This window comes from Setaria viridis, chromosome 9 (assembly GCF_005286985.2).
Source record: "Setaria viridis chromosome 9, Setaria_viridis_v4.0, whole genome shotgun sequence".
Lineage (NCBI taxonomy): Eukaryota > Viridiplantae > Streptophyta > Magnoliopsida > Poales > Poaceae > Setaria > Setaria viridis.
This window is the reverse complement of record NC_048271.2, coordinates 23,181,420-23,202,068: the sequence shown is the minus strand read 5'-3', so window position 1 is coordinate 23,202,068 and position 20,649 is coordinate 23,181,420. Positions and strand designations below refer to the sequence as shown.

The window sequence follows — 20,649 nt, the reverse complement described above, 5'->3', positions numbered from 1 at the left end:
GATTGCTCGCCTCTTTTTCTTGTTCGTTCTTCGATTGCGGACAGGAATCGATCTTCGTGATCAGGCTGATCTTGCACTGGCAAGGTTGGTAACCGCAGGGAGTTGGTTCAGCGATTGCATTGGTGCTTCGGGTTCGCTCGTCGTAGTCGGATCATGAGGGTCTACTTCCACCAAGTCAAATTTATCTTCACTCACCGAAAGATCGGGCACTCCGACTCTATCAAGTGGTATCAGTTTTCCAGGTTGCTCGGTGAGTTTATCGAGTGTTTTTCCCTTCCTACAGTCCACAAAAACCAAACAAAAATTTATTTTCAGGTTAGATCCTTGTCCCAGCAACCCTTTTGAGCCTTGCACCTTCTTTCAATAATTTGCGTTGTTGAATTTGTGTGCTTTCCGAATCAATTGTTGCTGGTTACTTTGTGTTTTCTCACATTTTTCCCCTTCCGTTGTCTTGAACCCTAGCACGCCGCTGCCCTCCCCCGGATCGCGAGGCAGCCGCGCAGTACCCCCCTGATCGCCTTCTCCTCCCTGCCTTGTGTGTTTGTCAAGTCAAAAACAAAAAAAGGAAAGACAGCAATCACAAAAAAAAAGAAAAGAAAGAGGACAGTCCGCATGGGAGAGGGAAGCCGATCCGGTCACGCGCGCCATTTTTCCCTTCCTCCTGGGTACGCCACGTCTTTCCCCTAGCCGCGCGCACCAACTTACTCTAGAGAGAGAGAGAGAGAGACTTGCTGTACTTCAGAAAAAAAAGTGTGTGTGGTGACTTGCTATTTCAGAGTCATTTTATTCCTATTATCAGTTTTGGGGCACCCTGAAAAAAAACACAAAAAAAACAAAAATAAAAAGAGGTGCGCCCTCTCCACCTTTGCCGCTTCTTTGCCTCTGTTCTTTTCGGTTTCACTTGTTACCAACAACTTTTGTTACGTGTTTGGCACTATAATTCAACTTTGCATTATTGTTTGATTGTGCTAATCCTTCCATTGAGTGCAGCCTTCCTAGAACTCCACATAGTTCTACGACGAGCAGACTTTGTTTGCCTAGTTTCTTCAGGCAATCGCTCCTCCACTCTTTCTCGAGTTCCACCGGTTGGTTGCAGTTTGCCCCTGTGTGCGTGGTAAGAACGGATAAGAATTTGATAACAGCACTAGTGTGAGCGCCTTGTGAGCCGTTACACCCCTATTTTGTCGTCGGTTTTGTTATTGTATTTGCGCTAACCATGGCAGATGATGTCGACGCGGGGGATGACCAGCTGCAGGGCATACGGGCACAAGTTGAAGGGCTTGTCGCGGACATTCAGACGATTTGTGAATGGCTAGACTCGACAATCTCCTCGACGACCGAGCGGTGCGATCAGCTAGACCTCGCACAGATGGCTGCTAAGGCCACACTCGACACAGTTGTGGCACGACTCGATGCATTGCACACAACAGTCACAGAGTTGCAGCAGGGTTATGGTGCCACGCCGTCCCGGTAATGATTCCTTTTCCAAGATTAAATTTAAAATTCCACCTTTTAATGGCAAATATGATCCTGCTGCATATCTTGATTGGGAATTAGAAGTTGAACAGAAATTTTCATGCCATGATATTCCTGCTAATTCTCAAGTTAAAGCTGCTATTAGTGAATTTACTGATTTACAAACATCCCAATACCATTCCAACCACTTGGGAGCACTTAAAAGTTGCTATGCGCCACAGATTTGTGCCTTCTTATTATGCCCGAGATTTGCTTAATAAAATGCAGCGTTTTCAGCAAGGCTCGAAATCTGTTGAGGAATATTACCAGGAATTACAAATAGGCATGATTCGTTGTGGGTTATTGGAGGAAAATGACGCTGCTATGGCACATTTTCGTGGTGGTTTGAACCGCGAAATGCAGGATATACTTGATTATATGGAATATACAGATATGACAACATTATTTGAATATGCTTGCAAAGCTGAACGTGAAGTGCAGGGATGCCGCTCGAAGACATATTCTAACTCTTTTGCAGGAAGAAGCTCGACATCCAACTCGGCACCCGTTCTCCCTACGCCACCCATGCCCACCACAACACCGCGCGAGAGAACGGCCAAACCTGCAAGCGCTGCCCCTTCCACAGGCACAGCTCCTCCCACAGGCCGTACACGGGACATTCAGTGTCATCGTTGCAAAGGATTTGGCCACGTGTTTCGGGACAGTCCGAACAAGCGCACTTTGCTTATTTGTGACGATGGTGAGTACTCTTCCGCTAGTGATTCTGAAGATATTCAACACGCGTTGCTTGCCACTGACCATACAGCTAAGGAGGTACATGTCAACCCGACCGACGCCGATAGGTATGCAAGTCTTGTTGCGCAGCGTGTTCTTAGTACACAGGTCACCCCGCCCGAGAAGAATCAGCGACACACTCTGTTTCATACAAAGGGTGTTGTGCAGGAACAGTCGATTGGCACCATCATCGACAGCGGCAGCTGCAACAATCTGGCGAGTACCATACTGGTCGAAAAGTTGTCGTTACCCACTCGTAAGCATCCGCACCCATATCACATTCAATGGCTTAATGATGGTGGGAAACTTAGAGTAACTCGGTCGGTGCGTGTCCCTTTCTCCATGGGTGCTTATTCTGATTTTGTCGATTGTGATGTTATTCCCATGGAAGCATGCTCTTTGTTATTGGGTCGACCCTGGCAATATGATACTGATAGCTTGCATCATGGTCGTTCGAATCATTATTCTTTCATGTTTAAGGGTTAGAAAATAATTATACATCCAATGACACCTGACCAAATTGTTAAAGATGATCTTGCTCGAGCTGCTAAGGCTGCTAAACAACCTGCACAATCAACCTCTGTTAATTCTGAGATCAAGTTGAAAACACCTGTTTTACTTGCTACACGTGCTGATTTCGCTGATTTACGCGATGCTCATTTGCCCTGCTATGCACTTGTATGCTCTAGTATGCTCGTTTCACTTGATGATGCACCATCTTTGGATATTCCCCCTACGGTTACTAACCTTTTGCAGGATTACGCTAATGTCTTTCCCAAAGACTTGCCACCGGGTCTTCCACCGCTTCGTGGCATTGAGCACCAGATCGACCTCATCCCCGACGCACAGCTTCCAAACCGTGCACCGTACCGTACAAATCCAGATGAGACAAAGGAGATTCAACGCCAGGTGCAGGCGTTGCTTGATAAGGGTTACATTCGTGAGTCTCTTAGCCCTTGCTCAGTTCTTGTGTTACTTGTTCCAAAGAAAGATGGATCATGGCGTATGTGTGTCGATTGTCGTGCTATTAATAACATCATCATTCGTTATTGATATCCTATACCACGCCTTGATGATATGCTAGATGAGCTTAGTGGTGCCATTATTTTCACTAAGATTGATTTGCGTAGTGGTTACCATCAGATTCGAATGAAATTGGGTGATGAATGGAAAATGGCTTTTAAAACGAAATTTGGGTTATATGAATGGCTAGTTATGCCGTTTGGATTGACTAATGCTCCCAGCACATTTATGCGTTTGATGCATGAAGTTCTGAGGCCCTTCATAGGATTGTTTGTCGTTGTTTATTTTGATGATATCCTCCTGTACAGCAAGTCCATGGAAGAGCATTTAGGACATTTGCGTGCTATTTTTGACGCGTTGCGTGCTGCCCACTTATTTGCTAACATGGAAAAATGCGCTTTTTGCACACAACGTGTATCGTTTCTTGGTTATGTTGTTACTCCACAGGGCATTGAGGTGGATAGCAGCAAGATTGATGCCATTCGGGAGTGGCCTACACCGACGACGGTCACACAGATTCGAAGCTTTCTTGGACTTGCAGGATTCTACCGCCGGTTCGTTCGTGATTTTAGTTCCATTGCAGCGCCTCTCCATGAGCTTACAAAGAAAGGTGTTCCGCTTGATTGGAGTGACTCGCAGGAGGTCGCATTCAACACTTCGCAAGATAAGTTAACGCATGCTCCCCTCTTGCAATTTCCTGATTTTAATAAAGTGTTTGAGCTTGAATGTGATGCTAGCGGTATTGGGCTAGGTGCTGTTTTGTTACAAGAAGGAAAACCGGTTGCTTATTTTAGTGAAAAGTTAAGCGGTGCTAGCCTGCGCTATTCTACTTATGATAAGGAGCTTTATGCTCTAGTACGCACTTTGCAAACATGGCAGCACTATCTTTGGCATCGCGAGTTCATAATTCATTCTGATCATGAGGCTTTGAAACATATTCGTACCCAAACAAATTTGAACCGTCGTCATGCTAAATGGGTAGAATTCATCGAGTCTTTCCCTTACATTATTAAACACAAGAACGGGAAGAAAAATGTTATTGCTGATGCTTTGTCTCGTCGCTATACCATGCTGTCACAGTTAGATTTTAAAATCTTTGGCTTGCAAACTGTGAAGGATGAATATGTCAGCGATGCTGATTTTCAAGATGCCTTAGTTCATTGTATGGATGGCAAACCTTGGGGCAAATTTCACATGCTGGATGGGTTCCTGTTTCGCGCTAACAAGTTGTGTGTTCCAGCAAGCTCGGTTCGTCTTTTGTTGTTACAGGAAGCACATGGAGGTGGTCTCATGGGCCACGTTGGCGTTTACAAGATGCATGAGGTGCTGGACGCCCACTTCTTTTGGCCCTGGATGCGCCGTGATGTTGAGTGCCTTGTTGCACGCTGCACTACTTGTCAGAAAGCTAAGTCACGATTGGGCAACCATGGTTTGTATATGTCATTGCCTGTTCCTACTTCCCCTTGGCTTGATATTTCTATGGACTTTGTTTTGGGATTGCCTAGAACTAAGAAGGGGAGGGACAACATTTTTGTGGTTGTTGATAGATTCTCCAAAATGGCTCATTTCATTCCCTGTCATAAAACTGATGATGCTAGCAATATTGCTAAATTGTTCTTTGGAGAGATTATTCGTTTGCATGGTATTCCAAATACAATAGTCTCTGATCGTGATGCTAAGTTTCTCAGCTATTTTTGGAGATCTCTGTGGAATAAATTGGGAACTAAATTATTGTTTAGCACAACTTGTCACCCTCAGATCGATGGACAAACTGAGGTGATTAATCGCACTTTGTCAACCATGCTTAGGTCTGTTTTAGACAAAAATTTGAAACGTTGGGAGGATTGCTTGCCTCATGTTGAGTTTGCTTATAATCATGCAACGCATTCTTCTACAAAGATGTGCCCTTTTCATATTGTTTATGGTTACATTCCTTGGGCGCCTATTGATCTGTTTCCGCTTGCTGCTGGGAACGCCCCACATATAGATGCTGTTGCACATGTTGAACAAATGGTTAACCTGCATGAACAAACTCAACAAAACATTGCTGCTGCTAATGCTAAATATCAGGTTGCTGGTAATAAAGGCCGAAAACTTGTTACTTTTGAACCTGGTGATATGGTTTGGTTGCATTTGAGAAAGAATCGTTTTTCTAGCTTGCGCCGTTCTAAATTGATGCCTCGTGCTGCTGGTCCTTTTAAAGTGCTAACCAAAATTAATGATAATGCTTACATCCTTGACCTGCCTATAGAGTTTGGTGTTTCCACTAGTTTTAATGTTGCAGATTTGAAACCGTATGCGGGCGAAGATGAGGAGTTGCCGTCGAGGACGACTTCAGTTCAAGAAGGGGAGGATGATGATGACACCAACTACAACACGGATACATCTACACCAGCAGCACCTTCTCCAGCGCCACCAGATGATCCTCCACCCCAGGCGCCACCTTCTGGGCCAATTACCCAAGCCCGTGCGAGAGAATTGACCTTCGTCATGCTACTAAAGAATGAAGGCCCAGAAGAATAGAAGCTGGTCCAACAGGAGGCCCATGTGTGGGCGCCTAGGGTTGGGTGGCAGGGGCATGCACGCCCCCCTCCTTGCCGCGCGCCCCTCCTGGTCGCACGCCCCCTCTTGGCCGCTAGGGGCTGCGCCCCCTCCTCTCCTCTATTTAGATAGAGTCTATGTTTATTTTCAGACTTGAGTTTTGTTTTACATCTAGCTTTAGCTACTCTCGAACACGCGCAAATACGCGCTGTCCTTGTGTGATTCAGAACTCCACCTTCGAGTGATATTTAGATTGCTCGCCTCTTTTTCTTGTTCGTTCTTTGATTGCGGACATGAATCAATCTTCGTGATCAGGCTGATCTTGCACTGGCAAGGTTGGTAACCACAGGGAGTTGGTTCAGCGATTGTATTGGCGCTTCGGGTTCGCTCGTCGTAGTCGGATCGTGAGGGTCTACTTCCACCAAGTCAAATTTATCTCCACTCACCGAGTGCCTGACTCTGTCATACCGTTGCATTCCAATCCAACGGCCACGAATCATCGACCGGAAACAGGTGAAAAATAGTAATCAGATTAATCAAATTAACTGAGCGCGGCTAGCCGGCTAGTGAGGGGGCAAGGCACAAGCACAAAGGGTTTGACGAGTAATATGACCATGAACTTGTGTTGTGGGACAAACTACCCTGTGAGAAAAGAAAAGGCAAAACAACTCCTACTGGATGGGCCGCTTGTCGCATGATCCAGTGGCCGCTGCTCTGCGGTTCGAGCGAAGTAATTTAACTCCTTTCACCGAAGTGATTGCTTAGCTTATTGCGCCCATAGATTTTAGCCATTGGAATTGGATGTCACATCATTATGTTCGAACACCTTTAAAGATTTCCGTTCACACAGTCATCTAGCATTCCGACTCGACCGTTAAAAAAACCTTTCTAGGTTGCTAACTCAAACATTTTTAACTTGAACCAACAATATAATATATCCAAAATACTTTATTTTAAATAAAAATTAAATATCGTAGTTGGTTCTAACACTATATTTATGTGGTGAATCTTTACGAGTTTTTACTATTGTGATAATAATTTAAAATGGCTGGAGTATTATTCCGATTCGACAAGCACACCCACTTTCTCACACCGTGCGCATGGCGTGTCTACCACCGTGGAGCATGAAGTCAGCCACGACGTGATTAGCAGATTCATCATCAAACCAACTACGATATGTAATTTTTACAGCCCATGCCATAAACATGGTGTGTTCGGGCATAACGACCACCAACTCGAACATACGCAATAGAAAATAATTACCTCTAAGCATGTTATATGGTAACTTCCACTAGTTGAGAACTCACCTTCCATGCGCCCCATTTTATCCCGATTTAAAGTTGGCCCGGGATAAAAGGTTCACTAACCGGGACTAAAGCTCAGTCACTGGTGGGGGCCTCACCAACCGGGACCTTTTATCCCGGTTGCAAAGGCTAGTGGAAAAAAAAAAGACCCTAAGAGGCCTTTTATCCCGGTTTGAAACACCAACCGGGATAAAAGCCCCCCTTTTATCCCGGTTGGTAAAGGGTCGAGAGCCTTTTATCCCGATTTGTAATACCATCCCGGTTTGTAATACCAACCGGGATAAAAGGGGGTCTTTTATCCCGGTTGGTGTTTCAAACCGGGATAAAAGGGTCCTAACGGGGTGGCTGGAGGAGGACTAAATCCCTCGAACCCTTTTATCCCGGTTTGTAATACCAACCGGGATAAAAGGGGATCTTGTTGGGGAAGCTGCCCTACCTAGGCAGCGCGCGGGATGGGGAAGCTAGCCTGCCCTCCGTTGCTTCACCGGATGCCGCGAAGTGCGCCGCCGCTCCTGGGGCAGCCGCGCCCCGCCACTGCAGGCGCCTTTGAAGCTCCCTCCCCTCGAGCCGCCGCTGCCGCCACGCCACCTCCTCTGCCAACGCCACCTCCACCAAGGCCACCTCCGCCGGCCACCTCCACCAACGCCACGCCCGCCACCACCTCCACCAACACCCGCCGCCGGGGAAGGAGGGGGCGCCAGATCCGACGAGGGGCGGTGGATCTAGCGAGGGGGCGGCAAATCCGGCGATGGAGGAGAGGGCCGGTGAAGCGTCCCCACATCAGTAGAGACTAAATGTGATGCAAATATCAAATATCAGTCCCAGGAGACTGATAACACATTTATTCAACAGATAGTTCAATTACTGTACAACTCCCGAGGGAGTGGGCGTGAAAGCCACGCCGCGATAAGAAGCAAATAAATAACAGCGGCTAGCCAAGCGACTGCCAAAAGACAGCACTCGGGACTACACGGCAGCAGAAGCATCTTGTGAAGGCCAACACCACAGGCAGTGTTGGGTGCGGACACAACCTCCTACTCAAAGTCCTCGGCGACGAAGTTCGGGTCTTCCTCCGTAGCAACGAAGCAAGGGTGAGTACAAAAGTACTCAACAAGTCCAACCCCATCCACGGAGGGGGATACAATCAAGAATATGCACATGATAGTGGCAAGGATAGGGCTAAGGTTCATTTGTGATAAAGCTAGATTTTCAACACATGCACGGGTTTGTTTCCAAAAGAGTTTTTGTAAAGCTTTTTTTTATAGCCGAAACATTGAGTGGGGTTGATCTTACACAAAGGATCCAACTTTTATTGCTATCAGACTCCCCGTCCGCCATAGCCCACGGCACAACTGCCGGACACTTTCAAAATCCAACACACGCCATAAAAACCATCCATCTCCAAGTGCTAGTTATGTGACCAAGCCGTATCTCGTCCAATGCCGTGGACACGGCTACCCGGATAGGTTTTAACTCTGCAGAGGTTGTACACTTTTCCCACAAGTAGGGTACCACAGCACGGTCACCTTAGTGCCGGCGCGAATCCTAGCAAAGCCATTACCCACCTTAGCTAAGACTGACTAGCCAACACGGGAGCACCCAAGGGGTTAACGACCTATCCACGAGGCCGTAACTAGGACCTTAGTCACAAAGATCTTACTCCTTTTCCATGGGCTCCCGTTGCTCACCAGCTCACCCGAAGACAAACAGTTTAGCTAGTGGGATTTATGCTAAGCCGTTGCCCATACAACGGTTGAGTGGTTGCAAGATGGTTGAATTAGGAAAGATGACATATCAACTCGGTCCTTAACTGTGACAAGATGGATATCTCCCAACCTTGCTCAACCACAAAGGTACGAGCCCAACTTATTGGCATCTCACACAAGAAACACCCATCCATCTCATCTAAGCATTTCTTGCCTTTATACCCGAAAATCCATTTTCTCATTTGAAAACACTCACACATCTATTCTCTAAATAAACCATTGTAGTCATGATTGAATTTGAGTAACGAGTTCCTAAGCATTCTAGTAGTATTTATCATCTAAACAGAGCAAATTATATTTAGAGATAATTATAGGAAACAAGGAATATTCATAACAATCAAGGGGTGGCTATCCAACCATGTCTTGCAATAAAACAATATGCATTTTTATAAACAGGCTAATAGGTTGTGTTTGAAAAACTAGGAATAAATATGCATCAAAGTGTGAGATTGGACTTGCCGTCCTCAAAGCCTTCCGGAAGTTCCTACTCGCGCTGCTGGTCCTTGGGCTTGGGCTCACGGTCAAACTCCTCCTCGTGCTCCTCCTCGGGTACTCCTACGGCACACACAAACGGGCACACAATAAATAAAAGAAAATAAGGTTTACCCGTTGAGCTCCGAACAGAGAACGCGAACGGAAAATATGAGTATTTTTGGGAAATTTGGATATGGATCGGTGGAAGTATACTCGAGGATGACGTGGTCGAATTTGGAACTAATTGGAGGAAGTTTGGCGCATGAAATGATGAGTTAAACATGTATTGGGGCTAAAAAGGAGATTTAGGACTGATCTGCAACAAACCAGGAACTTATTTGTAAATATTTTGGGAGTGGAAGGGTTTATCTGTGAAACAACCTTTGACAGAGGTGGAAAGGTTATTTCGCGAAATAGAGAAAAATGGGGGTTAGATCAGAATTTGGGGGCTTCGTTTTTCTTTCTCTCTGTACCAAGACAGAGGAGTTGGAGGGGAGGGGCGGCCGGCCTGGGGGCGGCGGCCTAGGTTCGCCGGTGGCGAGGGGAAATGGTGGGGGAGGGTAAAGGAGGTCGTGAGGGCTCCATTTTGCCCATTACCTTGGAGATTTGGAGAGGGGAAGGGGGCGGACGGTGGTGGCTTCTTGGGTGGCGGCGCACGGCACGGTGGTGGCGGCGACTTGGCGGCGCGCAGGAGCAAGGCGGGGAGCGGGGAGGTGTTGGCGACTGCGAGGTGGTGGAGGGGGAGCTGGGCGTTGAGGCCTTTTATAGACGGCGGAGGTGGCCGGCGGTGGGGGCCGGGACCGGCGGTGGTGTGCGGCGTGGGGGCCAGCAGGTGAGCAGCGGCGAGCGGGGCTTGCGTGGCGCCGGTGGTGTGGTGGTAGGGGCCGGCCGGTCTGGCACATAGGGCAGGGGCTGGGGGCGCAAGAGGAAGGGGCGGCCGCGGGTGGCACGCTGGGCGCGCTGGGGGCCGGCGGGGCTGGGGCCGGGCGCAGGAGGGAGAGCGGCGCAGGCAGTCGGGGTCGGAGGGGAGTAAATGCTCCGGGGGGGTGGCCAGGGGTGGCGCTAGGCGCCAGGAAGAAGTGGCGCCAGGAAGAAGAAAGAAGGAGGGAGGAAAAGGAGAAGGAAGAAGAAAGAAGAAAGAAGAAGGAAGAAGAAGGAAGGAAAAAGAGAAAAGAGAAAGAAAGGGAAAAAGGGAAAGAAATAAATGGGAGAGAAAAGAGAAAAAGAAAGGGGGCACCGGCGGCGATTGCGGCACGCGGCGAAAATTACGGGAGAGGATAAAATGATGGCTGTCGGCTTTGGGTGCCGGGATGGTGAAATCGCTAGGAAGAGTTTGGATTTTCGAGAGCTCAATGATAAAAAGATTTTGAAAGCGATTTTTAGCGGGTGATTTAAGGTGGTGATTTTTGCGGATGTTACAGCCGGGAGCGGAGGAGACAGGCGGTGGCCGGAGGTAGGAGGGAGGTGGCGCCGGCAGAGGAGGGAGATGGGGGCGAGAGGCCGGAGAGGGCGAGAGAGGAGCGCGGGGTTCGCTAGCGAGGGAGAGAGGAGAAGGGGGTGAGAGAGTGCGGAGAGGGTGGGGAACGGGAGGGGGTCGGGTGCGCGTGATTTTAGGGGCGGAGGGAGTGGGGTTTTTTTCGGTTTTTAATGTTTGCTGAGTGTTGGTTTTTTTATACTTGGCAAACCCCTTCTTTACCGAGTGTAATCTTTTGACACTCGGCAAACCCCTTCTTTGCCGAGTGTTTTTTCTTTACCGAGTGTTTTTAGCTTGACACTCGGCAAAGAGCTTATTTGCCGAGTGTCCGAAAAAACACTCGGCAAATTTGAGGTTTCCCGTAGTGCATTTAGTACATGTTTGGGTTATTGCTTGTTACTAAAGGCCTCTACACGAGTTACTTATAAAGGAAAGCATATCTAATATAATCACATGTGATGTGTAGGTGAAGACGGTAAGGAAGGTTCGTGTGAGGTTTGATGTTATGGGTTCGAATCCCACGGACCGGGTACGCACATGTTACTTGTGCCTTGCGATGATGCGCGTGTGCGGGGCCTCTCGACGGTTCGCCAATTTTTTCTTTATTTTTGGATAGTCAGGCGTCCGGTACTGAAGGGTTCCGACCCCTACTTGAAGTGAGTTGTCTAGCAGTGAATACTGAGCAGGACACTTAGATTATACATCTTGTTACATCCTATTTCATGGTAACGCACAGCAGATCCTCCGAACATGACACGAAGTGACGAAACCAAGATCAATATACATGCACACTTCGCCGACAACAGCTCTGAAACTGGACGTTTTCCTCAGGGAGTCCCCGGCCGTCGACTCTTGGAAGCGGATGACGGCGGTATGCCAGGAAACAGGGGAGGAAGAAGCTGGGGTGGGGGTGGCGGCGGCGGGTGAACTAGTGGCAACAGTGGTGGTACTATCGACGACGGCGGTGGCTGTGGGACAAGCGGTGGCAGGACGGACGGCGGAGACGGTGTGGGCAGAAGGGGTGGCACGAGAGACGGCGGTGCTGGAGTGACTGGGTTCGGCGGGATCGGCACGCCAACGACGTTCGGCGGCTCCGGCACGAACGGGATCGGCGGGAAGAAGAGGCCCTTCTGGCCGCAGAGCTCCGGCGTACGGACGGCGAACGTGCCGGCGGAGAATATCCGAGCGCCGCCGCCGTGGCGCTTCGGGCCGACCAGATGTAGCCCTCGAGCGGCGCACGGCGGCGCGTTACCCGACGGCTGCTGGAGGTGCACCGAGCAGGCCGTGACGGACCGGAGCCGGCTGCTGGCCTCGTGCGGCAGTTGGACGTGGAACGTGCCGCGGCGGTCGGTGACCGCCTCCTTCTGGAAGACCGTGCGGCCGTACCCGTCGTGGCAGCGGACCGCGACCAGGGTGCCTGGAACATGAGAAGAGAGCAGGGCGCAGTGTAGTAAGTTAGAAACCGGCCGGTGACGCTAAAAATTGTTTGAAACATAACATTCGTGATACGGTGATGAAGGCAAGTTTCCCCACCTGAGATGGCCTTGGTGGGCTCTGAGCCGGAGTGGACGACGGAGCCGATGACGACGGCGGCGGTCAGTGGTGGCCGCGCGTGCTTCCGGCCATGGTGGGCGGCGGGGTAGCAGTGGAAGCAAGAGAGCAGAACCAAAGCAAGGAGCAGCCAAGAAGTCATCATAGTTGTGCTGGTACTCATCTTCTCGTGGAATGGGCCGGAGACAGACGCCTTTGTCTACGTCTGGGACCTGGTGTTTATAGATTGGGGCGAGTCGTGATGTAGCGCTGGTGTTGGTACACGTAACACGTTAGTAGTTGCATGCGTACAAAACTAAGGGTTGAACCACAGTACCACACTGACACAACTCCGCCTGAGACGGCGTTGCCGTCTAATATGAACGCGTCGATAGGAGGCTACCAGCCGTCTTTGCAACTGCAAGGACAGAAATACATGAATGGACGCCTAGACGGACCGAATGGCATGGAGTGTTTTGGTAGGTTCTGCCGCATGCGTGTCTGTCTCCATCCTTGGGCGAGAGGGATGTGTATCGTTTCTTGGCGTTTGCATCATGCATGGTTTCTTGGCGTTTTTTCCCTTCACGGGATGTTGTTAGGACCTAGCTAGTAGTAGCTAGGAGCTAGTAGTAGGCAGCGCATCATTCAACGAGCCAATAGTGAAGGATAATGTATTAGTCGGCAGCGAATCACGAGCCAATAGTCAAGGATAATGTTTGCTTGGTTTAGCTCATAGCATCAGTTATTCTGGTTTCTTTTCGTCTTGGAAATTGGGAAGTAGGCTAGGAATGGTTCTACAATGGCTCCAAACTGGCAGCTCATTGTGGCTACGCTTCCATGCTTGAGGAGGTTATGGGTGTGTAACCCAGTCCCGGCTCCAAAACTTTATATAGCTGATCTTCACTGTCTCTAGAAATTCCTAGAGCAAGACGAACAGTAACATTGAAACTGGCTACACTTCAAAAGCATATGCCATCTCTTATTGGACAATTAGGCAATTGTAGTATTAATTTTCGAAATAAATAAATATTACAAGAAATCTTCCGATCTATGACAAAAATTTTATGACACATTTGTTCTTGTCATAGATCTACGATGTTTCTAGTTGAAAACGTCATAAAGTTTCATGTCCGAGAAAATGCAGTGACAAAGTTACCCAAGCCAAAAGGAAAACGTCACTCGCTCTTTCATGATGGTTTTATGACGATATAAGGTCCGCGAAAATATCATAAACTAACCAGGGTCCCACCTGTAAGTTTAAGCTGATAAATAAGGTGGTAAAATAAAAAAGAAAACGTGCTCCTCCCGTGGGTCCACTACAAGAAATCTTTCGATCTATGATGAACCAAAACGTGTCATAAACGTGTTTTTTTCGTCATAAACCGGGATTTATGACACGGGAGTGACGAAAACCCTTCGTCATTAGTTGAGCGTCATAAACCGCGACCAGTGACGTTCCTTATTTTTGGTGCATCAATAAGATAATGACGAATGAAAATTCATCCCACATGTCATCATAAAACTTTTTCGGAGGTTGTGCCACGTTGGATAAGAATCCAACTTGGCTCCGACATGGCAGGGGTGTTATGACAATTTCGGCTCATCATAAATTGAAGCCCGGTCTGGTCCATGTAAGAGCCTTTATGAGCCCAATTTTGTTGAGCCATTTTTAGCCCATTTTAGATTTTCATGCTATTTTTTGGGCCGAAAAATATTTGTTGGACACCATATTGGGCTGTTTTTTTAGCCCTAGCCCATCTAACGAAGAGCCATTATTGCATTTTGCAGTACCATATTGGGTCATTTTTTCTGGGCCCTAGCCGATTACTGCATTTTATAGTGCCATATATTCAATTTTGGCTGCTGATCACCATCACAATCACAAACATAAAAATAACTCATTTCCAACTTCCATATTGTTCACATCACAATCAATGAATAGTTCACCAGCAACAATAATGCAACATACAACAAGTGAAGCATCAACAATACAACATACAATAAAAGTTCATCAACAACAAACAACAAGTTCACCAGCAACACACTTTAGTTTGAGGGAAGGATTTACCTAGCTATGATTGGTACTGAAATTCAGACTAGAAATCAGAGAATGCAACTGCTTTGTGGTGTTCTTCAAAGCTTTGAGATCTTTTGTCTGAGACTTCAATATTGTTTCTTGTGCTTCAGCCCTCAATCTCAGTGTACCCATCTCAGGCTCCTATTCAGCAATCTTTTGCTGAAGTTGTGCCCTCCTTTTCTCACTCTCAAGATCAGCTTGTATTTCTTCTACCTACAGCGTGTTGCGATACAAGGTAGGCTACACTAGCGCAAATCAAAATTTCTACCGCGTAAAACCAGGAAGAACTGCCGTATAAGGATCACGGGATTACCACTCGACGCACTACTGGTGCGGAAGATGTAGATTTGTGTCGATGCAGCGAAGTCGATCAACGTAGTCGTACGTAGTCGATCACGTCAACGTCCAGCAGCTCGTCCACGTGCAGCAAGATCTCCCTCGTGCCGCGGCTCGTCGTCGGCTCATCGTGGCTCGTCGGCGGCTCGTCGTGGCTTGTTGGCGGCTCGTACAAGTGCTGCAGGCGCAACACCTCCAAGGTATCCACAAGTGCAGGGAGGAAGCATCGCAAGCCGGACTGCTAGATCCGTGAGTTGAAACAGGCGAGGGCGTGGGAGGCGCGGCAGATGTGTTTCGCCAAAAGGTGTAAACCCTAGGGCGCCCCCACCCTTCTATTTATAGAAGTTCCTAACGGGCCTCTGGGTCCGAGGCCCATTAGTACTTCTAAACCTAATCCAACTCGGATCACATCCGAATTGGGCTTCCAGCCCCTTAAGTGTGTGACCCTATGGGTTCGGATACGTATAGACATGGCCGGAGTACTCCTACTCGGCCCAATAGTCGGTAGCGGCCTCTAGCAAGACGTGCCAACTCCTATACGCACACGAAGATCATATCAGACGAACCATCACAACATAATATACATGCTATTCCCTTTGCCTCACGATATTTGGTCTAGCTTCAAGCCGACCGCTCTTTCACGATCCTGTGATTCGGAATCCCTTTGTAGGTTAACTCTTAACTGTACGTAGCATGGCCATGCATTTTCAGATCCGATCACTCGAGGGGCCCAGAGATATCTCTCTCAATCAGAGAGGGGCAAATCCCATCTTGATTGACCATGTCTCATAGCATGCTTCTTGACAAACCCGAAAGCTACCTTTATAACTACCCTGTTACGGCGTAGCGTTTGATAGCCCCTAAGTAAGTCGATCCACATCTTGAATACATGCGACAATCTCAGGTCTAAGGACAAAGCGTATATGTTGTTTAAAGAGAGAACTACTTCTCGTGTTGGGTCAGTCCTAGCACATGTCTCCACATGTGCCCACATTATTAGTTCAACATCTCCATGTCCATGACTTGTGAAACATAGTCATCAACTAATACATGTGCTAGTCTAATATTCATGTGTGTCCTCACATGAACTCTGACTAGGGACAACTTTAGAATAACCATACAAGTAAAGCGTTTCACACACAATTCACATAATTGCAAATCAATTCAAGTAGCCTTTAATGGATATTCAAGGAACACAATACAAATCATTGATACAAATGGAATATCATCATCTCTATGATTGCCTCTAGGGCATACCTCCAACAATCACATCCCGGAAGGTCTCCTGGAGTGCAAGCTCAATGAGTTCCTGGCTCTTACCCAGGGAAACCGAGATGTCCTGCACTACGCCCAAGCTTTCAATGACCTGTGCCGTTATGCCGGCTACCATGCGGACACAGACGAGAAGAAGCGGGACAGATTCCGCCGAGGGCTAAGTCTGGAGCTCAGAGAGAGGTTGAACCCCATTAAGGTGGACACCTATAACGACTTGGTCAACTTGGCCATCTCGCAAGAAGATTGCATGCAGGCTCTCAAAGCCGACCAAAAGAGAAAGGCCTCTGTGGCATATCCGAGCCCGCCCGCTCGAAGGTTCAGAATGGTTCCTCCACAGGCACCCAGCCGACCCCAGCAGTCGGGAAGATGGGTTGCCCGACCCCCGCCAGCGGCAGCGCCTCGTTTTCTTGGCTTCCAACCACAAGCACCCCGGTCGACCCTACAGCCACCACCGCGTCCTGCAACTGGTAACCGCTGCTTCACCTGCGGCAATGAAGGGCATTTTGCTAAGGACTGCCCCAGGAACAGGAATCAGCAGACTGGCCAGAACCCCATGGCGAACGGAGGAAGGAGGCCTAAGGTGCAAGTCCGCCAAGGACGGCTCAACTACACCAACTTGATCGAGCTCCCCGAAGGTGCGCCAGTGATGACGGGTACTTTCCTTGTCTTAAATCAAAATGTTGGTGTGTTGTTTGATTCGGGAGCCTCCCATAGCTTCATCGGGAGTAAGACTAGAGAAAGATGTGAGCTAAGTGTCGGTCACACTAAAGGATCATATGTGATCTCCACTCCTGTGAGGAAGATAGCCTCAGAACAAATCGTTACTCTTGTACCTCTCCAGCTAGGCCAAACTCTTTTCAAGGAAAATCTTATCATCCTTGACCTGGAAGGAATAGACATCATCATTGGGATGGATTGGATGACCAGACACCAAGTGGTTCTAGATGCAGCTGCCCGAACTCTCCACATCAACTCACCCTTTCTTGGCAGTTCTACCCTACCCTTGAAACTCCCTAAGTCCGCACTTCCCTGTGCGTACCTTCTATCGGAAGCCCGGCTAGAAAGCCTCCATGTTGTCTGTGAGTACCCGGATGTGTTCCCAGAGGACTTGCCCGGCATGCCACCCGATAGAGATGTGGAGTTCTCCATAGAGTTGATCCCCGGCATCGCTCCGATATCCAAGAGACCCTATCGGATGCCACCTGCTGAGTTGGCCGAGTTGAAGACCCAGTTGCATGATCTGTTGGAAAAGGGCTTCATCCGACCCAGTATCACCTTGGGGTTGCCCAGCCTTGTTTGTGAAGAAGAAGGACGGGAGTCTACGCATGTGTGTGGACTACCGACCCCTCAATGCGGTGACTGTCAAGAACAAGTACCCACTTCCACGCATCGACGTCTTGTTTGATCAGTTAGCTGGAGCAAGAGTGTTCTCCAAGATCGATCTCTGATCAGGTTATCACCAAATCAAGATCCAACCCTACGACATCCCCAAAACCGCCTTCTCCACGAGGTATGGACTATATGAGTACCTGGTCATGTCTTTTGGACTCACCAATGCACCCGCATACTTCATGTATCTCATGAACTCGGTGTTCATGCCCGAGTTGGACAAGTTTGTAGTGGTGTTCATTGATGATATCCTAGTGTACTCGAAGAATGAAGAAGAACATGTCGATCATCTTCATGTAGTTCTCCAACGGTTGAGAGATCATCAGTGTTGGAGGTATGCCCTAGAGGCAATCATAGAGATGATGATATTCCATTTGTATCCATGATTTGTATGTTGTGTTCATTGAATATCCATTGAAGGCTACTTGAATTGATTTGCAATTATGTGAATTGTATGTGAAACTCTTTACTTGTATGGTTATTCTAAAGTTGTCCCTAGTCGGAGTTCATGTGAGGACACACATGAATATTAGACTAGCACATGTATTAGTTGATGACTATGTTTCACAAGTCATGGACATGGAGATTTTGAACTAATAATGTGGACACATGTGGAGACATGTGTTAGGACTGACCCAACGCGAGAAGTAGTTCTCTCTTTAAACAACATATACGCTTTGTCCTTAGACCTGAGATTGTCGCATGTATTCTAGATGTGGATCGACCTACTTAGGGGCTATCAAACGCTACGCCGTAACAGGGTAGTTATAAAGGTAGCTTTCGGGTTTGTCAAGAAGCATGCTATGAGACATGGTCAATCAAGATGGGATTTGCCCCTCTCTGATTGAGAGTGATATCTCTGGGCCCCTCGAGTGATCGGATCCGAAAATGCATGGCCATGCTACGTACGGTTAAGAGTTAACCTACAAAGGGATTCCGAATCACAGGATCAAGAAAGAGCGGTCGGCTTGAAGCTAGACCAAATATCGTGAGGCAAAGGGAATAGCATGTATATTATGTTGTGATGGTTCGTCTGATATGATCTTCGTGTGCGTATAGGAGTTGGCACGTCTTGCTAGAGGCCGCTACCGACTATTGGGCCGAGTAGGAGTACTCGGGCCATGTCTATACGTATCCGAACCCATAGGGTCACACACTTAAGGGGCTGGAAGCCCAATTCGGATCTGATCCGAGTTGGATTAGGTTTAGGAGTACTAATGGGCCTCGGATCCAGAGGCCCGTCAGGAACCCCTATAAATAGAGGGGTGGGGGCGTCCTAGGGTTTACACCTTTTTGGCTGAACACACTTGCCGCGCCTCCCACGCCCTCACCTGTTGCAACTCGCGGATCTAGCAATCCGGCTTGCGACGCTTCCTCCCTGCACGTGTGGATACCTTGGAGGTGTTGCGCCTGCAGCACTTGGACGAGCCGCCGACGAGCCACGACGAGCCGACGACGAGCTGCGGTACCGGAGGCGATCTTGCTGTGCACGTGGACGAGCTGCTGAGGAGCTGCTGGACGTGATCGACTACGTACGACTACGTGATCGTCTTCACTGCACCGACGCATATCTACATCTTCCGCACCAGTAGTGCGTCGAGTGGTAATCCCGTGATCCTTATACGGCAGTTCTTCCTGGTTATACGCGGTAGAAATTTTGATTTACGCTAGCGTAGCCTACCTCGTATAACAACAGTGGTATCAAGAGCCGTAGCTGCTTAGTTTTGGATTCGGGATGTGTGCATATGGAGATATGCGAGTTCTCTGTTTGATCTATGTCCTGATTTCGTGCCCTTGCTGCAATGGTAGTGTAACGACATACTCCTACCGGTCGGTTTCCGCCATCGGAGTTAAGTGATACACGTAAATCCAGTTGTAGTGAGGGAAGATCAATATGATTGGTCAAATCGAGATCCAGGGTCATACGCCAGGCGCATTAGATGTGCAATAGTAGATAGGATCTACTGCCGGGGTCGGGATTTTGCCGTATGCGTATGCTTCGGTAAATCAGCCGTAACTTTTCGGTACGATCTCGGATCGAGGCGATTTCTATACGAAAACTGATCTACAGAAAAAGTTACACATGAATTTCAATCACTTCGCCATTTTCGGCGACATTAGATTTGCCAAATTCGGCTTGGAAGATGGAGTTTCGGGCCTCCGAAGTTTGGAACGTTAGGACGCCTAACTCTATTTTGCAGGATGTATGCATGTATCTTGTGATCAGTATGGCCCCCTTGTGTATGCGATGCATGTGTGTAACTAATTCGTGACCTGCGTGTCGCGCGTACGGCAACACGGCAGGAGCCATATGTGTTGTCACTTTATTGTAATTAATGGTCTGCGTACCAATCTGTGATGATCCAAGCAACTATGTAATCTTCATTACTAGATTCTTTACTAGCTATTAGGCGTAATAGCATGCTCTAGTTCTTGGAGGACTCATCACCAGGAGGATGGCGCACATGGAACATGGAGATGGAGATCACCATGGTGAACAGGTTCTATGGAGATGGAGATCACCATAAGAAAAACGGGCCATACTGTGTCACAACTGTGTGAATGCTATTCTGTTTTATGTTTTACTTTCTGCATGCTGTGATGTTAGAAGTAGAACGATCCCTCACAAAGTTTAAGTTAGTATGCCCTCCCAACTAAAACTTGCGCCGTCCCATGTCTTGTACAATTAGTGGTGGGTCTATGAAATTAGGGTGCCACTAGTTTTCCTTGACTAGACGGGTTTGTGTCGGACACTTACACGCATAAGGGTTGGTTTGCTTAACAAGGTTATCTTAACGGTTAAGGACCTTGGGGCATAAAGGTTGGGCGCCGAGACATAGAGATGTCACCCAACAACAGGAGTCATATGTGATATGATTAGCAAAAGTTGCTTACCGACCTACCTCGTTTGCTAGCGGTGATGCTAAAGCTCACTAGTAGACTTGTTAGTTGTGGATCCTGAATCACTAAGTTTCAATAGAGGGATATTGATTTTAGTGGGAGTAGATTCTGTTAAAATAGTTTACTGTAATTTGCTCTATCATGGATACGTTTGTCTTAGTGTATTTTGCATTACTTTTGTTGTAGATTAAATGGCACCTAGCAACACCACCACATCTTTTGCTTTGCGTTCGGTCCTTGAGAAGGACAAGTTGAATGGAACAAACTACTCGGATTGGATCCGCAACCTGAGAATTGTTCTCAGGGCTG

The 20,649-nt window shown here is 48.0% G+C and overlaps 1 protein-coding gene across 1 annotated transcript; it reads right to left on the bottom strand.

Moving 5' to 3' along the window:
- Positions 1 to 11,504: 11,504 nt before the first annotated feature.
- LOC117836485 (uncharacterized) lies at positions 11,505 to 12,680 on the bottom strand. The gene is made up of 2 exons (XM_034715920.2): positions 12,366 to 12,680; positions 11,505 to 12,249 (listed from the first exon to the last, which is right to left on the bottom strand). The coding sequence occupies exons 1-2, from the start codon at positions 12,544 to 12,546 to the stop codon at positions 11,660 to 11,662; spliced, it is 771 nt and encodes a 256-aa protein (XP_034571811.1). The 5' UTR covers positions 12,547 to 12,680; the 3' UTR covers positions 11,505 to 11,659.
- Between the last annotated feature and the right edge of the window lie 7,969 nt (positions 12,681 to 20,649).